This window comes from Propithecus coquereli, unplaced genomic scaffold (assembly GCF_000956105.1).
Source record: "Propithecus coquereli isolate 6110/MARCELLA unplaced genomic scaffold, Pcoq_1.0 Scaffold1054, whole genome shotgun sequence".
Classification (NCBI taxonomy): Eukaryota; Metazoa; Chordata; class Mammalia; order Primates; family Indriidae; genus Propithecus; species Propithecus coquereli.
This window is the reverse complement of record NW_012134459.1, coordinates 40,152-43,607: the sequence shown is the minus strand read 5'-3', so window position 1 is coordinate 43,607 and position 3,456 is coordinate 40,152. Positions and strand designations below refer to the sequence as shown.

Sequence of the window (3,456 nt, the reverse complement as noted above, 5' to 3'; positions counted from 1 at the left end):
CCAATAAAAAGTTAATGCCAGAGTGATTGTAGTTAATGTATGCTAAATCGCTTGCCTCAAGTTCATTAGTTAGTGGGCAGCACATCTAGTACTCAGATACAAGTCTTTTGATTTGATATCAAGTCCGGCTTACTTTTCACTATGCTTTTCATTTTTCACTCTTCTGTTAGAATTTTTATGCTTCATTAAAAATATATTTATAGCTCCATTGTGTGTTCATCTGACCAAATTGGATGTTCCATCTTCTCTCTTATTGCAGCTGATATGATCAGACATATGAAAGCAGTCCGAGGCAGAAATCAAACAGAAGTGGTAGAGTTTATCCTCTTAGGACTTTCGGACAATCCAGATCTACAAGGTGTCTTCTTTGCATTGTTTCTGTCCATCTATATGGCCACCATGGTGGGTAATTTGGGGATGGTGGCATTGATTAAGATTGATCCCTGTCTCCACACCCCCATGTACTTCTTTCTCAGCAGCCTCTCTTTTGTTGATGCCTCTTACTCTTCTTCTGTCACTCCCAAGATGCTGGTGAACCTTGTGGCTGAGAATAAGGCCATTTCTTTTAAAGGATGTGCTGCCCAGTTCTACTTCTTTGGCTCCTTCCTGGGGACTGAATGCTTCCTGTTGGCCATGATGGCATATGACCGCTATGCAGCCATATGGAACCCTCTGCGATACCCAGTTCTCATGTCTGGGAGGATTTGCTTCTTGCTAGTGGCGATCTCATTTTTAGCAGGCTTTGGAAATGCAGCCATACACACAGGGATGACTTTCAGATTGTCCTTTTGTGGGTCTAACAGGATCAATCACTTCTACTGTGACACTCCACCCCTGCTCAAACTGTCTTGCTCTGACACCCACATCAATGGCATTGTGATCATGGCTTTCTCCAGTTTTAATGTCATAAGCTGTGTTACGATTGTCCTCATTTCCTACCTGTGTATCCTCATTGCCATCTTGAAGATGCCTTCATCAGAGGGCAGGCATAAAGCTTTCTCCACCTGTGCCTCCCACCTCATGGCTGTCACCATATTCTTTGGGACAATTCTTTTTATGTACTTACGCCCTACATCTAGCTACTCTATGGAGCAAGACAAGGTTGTCTCTGTCTTTTATACAGTAATAATACCCATGCTAAATCCCCTCATCTACAGCTTGAAAAATAAGGATGTGAAAGAGGCCCTAAAGAAGGCCTTACAGAAACATGTACTGTGAATCCTGTTGTCTGCCATCTTGTTATGTAGAAGAAAATATAGTTTCATATGAATTTTGTCTGATTGCTTAAGCTCTTTCTCTGTGCTAAAGTAGATGATTTAAAATGAAGTCTACTTCTTTATGTCCTAGCATTTTAAACATGTATACAAGGACCCATCTACTGAATCAATACAGTGGATGAAGTTTGTGTCTGATAAAGGTATCAAAACACTTGGAATTGACTAACCTGGGCTTAAGTTTCAATTTCAATATTTAGGTTATCTCAAGCTCAGTTTTGTTATATATACATTGGTGTCTTTGTTTGGACAAACTCTGAGGCAGATATTTGTATGCAGAAAGGTTATCGGAGTGTTCTTAGGAACAATCCCTGTGTTGTGAGGGAAGTAGGATTACACTGAATAAGTTGCATTATGATGAATTTGCAACAGAGGACTCAGCCAATCCTACATGGTGTTCTGGAGCAGATGTGGCTCCTCACAGATATCCCAAATTGAGGAAAAAGCGTCAGTTTTGGATGTGGGTTACTCATTGGGAGGGGACATTATTTGAACAAGGCAATTCCTGCTAGCAGGGGGGATTCCAGGAGTGAAAGTCAGCTGTCAACTGTCAGCTGGCAATACAACTGTGAATGGGGGAAATGCATACTTCAATTTTGAGAGGCAAATCTGGGTGCTGTGCCACAGCATCTACAATAAATAAAAATACTACTCCACTCACCTGGATAGCAAGAATATCAAATTAGATACATGAAAGAGTCTTATCAGGTATTATAAAATTATGCAAACCACAGCAATAATGGGGGTATATTTTATTGACTTTTGAGTTAATTGGAATATTTTGATGGTAGTAATAAATGTACTTTAACTTTTTATCTCTACTCCTCCCAAGGTTTCACATAGTTTCCAATAAACGTTTGAAAAATTAAATTGCATATATCTTGCTTGTTGCAGTGGGATGGGAAACTATCAATATTGGAGTAATGAGACAACAGCCTTCTTTGATGACATGGAATTTTCAAGGAGGTATAAATAATGAATTGGAATCAAGTAAATGTCTAGTCCCTATATATTTTTTTTCATTCCACCATCCACTGTAGATCATGAAGGAGAACATCAGTATTCTGCATGCTCCAACTGTCCCCACCTCATCTCTAAAGAATTTATTAGAGACACAAGGGAGAATTTATCACATCCTGACCACCTTCAGCAGTCCTCTCATATTCCCATAACTTCCAGTTTCAACTGTTAACCAAGATTTCTCTCAAGGACGCCCAAAACTATATCATGACTTGTGTCCTCCTTCAATTTCCTTTTATTCTAGTTCTTCTACTCTAATAGCTATCCTTTAATTTTTTCTTAATCACCAATGTAAGGAAAGTGTCCCATTATCATCATTCATCACTGTTCTTATGTCCACATTTTCTCATTGCACTGCTGAGATTCCATGGTCCTTCATATAATGACACGCTGTCAATTGCCCTCAATTCCGTGGTTCCACTGTGCCTCTCTCTACTCAGTTCATCTGACTAAATATCTACTTAGTTAAACTTAATTGTTTCTTTGCTGTGTCCTCCACTTAAACTGCTTTGTGCAATTATAGAAAATCCTTCAGCACTTTCTGTTGCTGATGTGTTGCTTCATACTTCATCCTCCAAAACATAATCAATAACATATGATTATCTCCATCTTACTACCTCTGAATCTTTATACATATACTCTTCCTTTCCTTCCATCATAATAGATAATGTATCTCTGCTTCTATCTAAGAACAGCTTTTTCACATGTTTGGAGCTTTCCATGGACTTACTTCTGAAATTATATCTCTACCCTCCCAAGAATTAGTTGCTCAAACTCTATTGTAATATCCTCATTTGTTTGTAAACATTGTCTAGTATCCGCTTTCTTAGTAATTTTCTTGGCTGAAGTCCTATCCAATCAACAACTTATTAACTTATCTCTACTCCTGTTAACAATTAATCTTTTCAAAACAGCTACCTTTACTCATTGCCAATATCCCATTTACTCTGTAACATGTTCGAGTTGTATTTCTGTAACATTTCTGTATTGAACCTAATCTCGTCAAGGCCACATGATGCTTCAACACTACTGGATCAAAGGTCACTTTTCTGTCTTACTTTTACTTGATATCTCAGGGGGACTTGACACAGTTAATTCCTCCACCTGCCTTGATACATCCTTTTCTATGCTTCTATATCATCCCATTCTTCTGTTTTTCATT

The 3,456-nt window shown here is 38.5% G+C and overlaps 1 protein-coding gene across 1 annotated transcript; it reads left to right on the top strand.

Annotated features, from left to right (window-relative positions):
• The first annotated feature begins 264 nt into the window (after positions 1-264).
• LOC105811890 (olfactory receptor 5AP2) lies at positions 265-1,218 on the top strand. Its single transcript, XM_012646182.1, has one exon. The coding sequence runs from the start codon at positions 265-267 to the stop codon at positions 1,216-1,218; it is 954 nt and encodes a 317-aa protein (XP_012501636.1).
• The last annotated feature ends 2,238 nt before the right edge of the window (positions 1,219-3,456 follow it).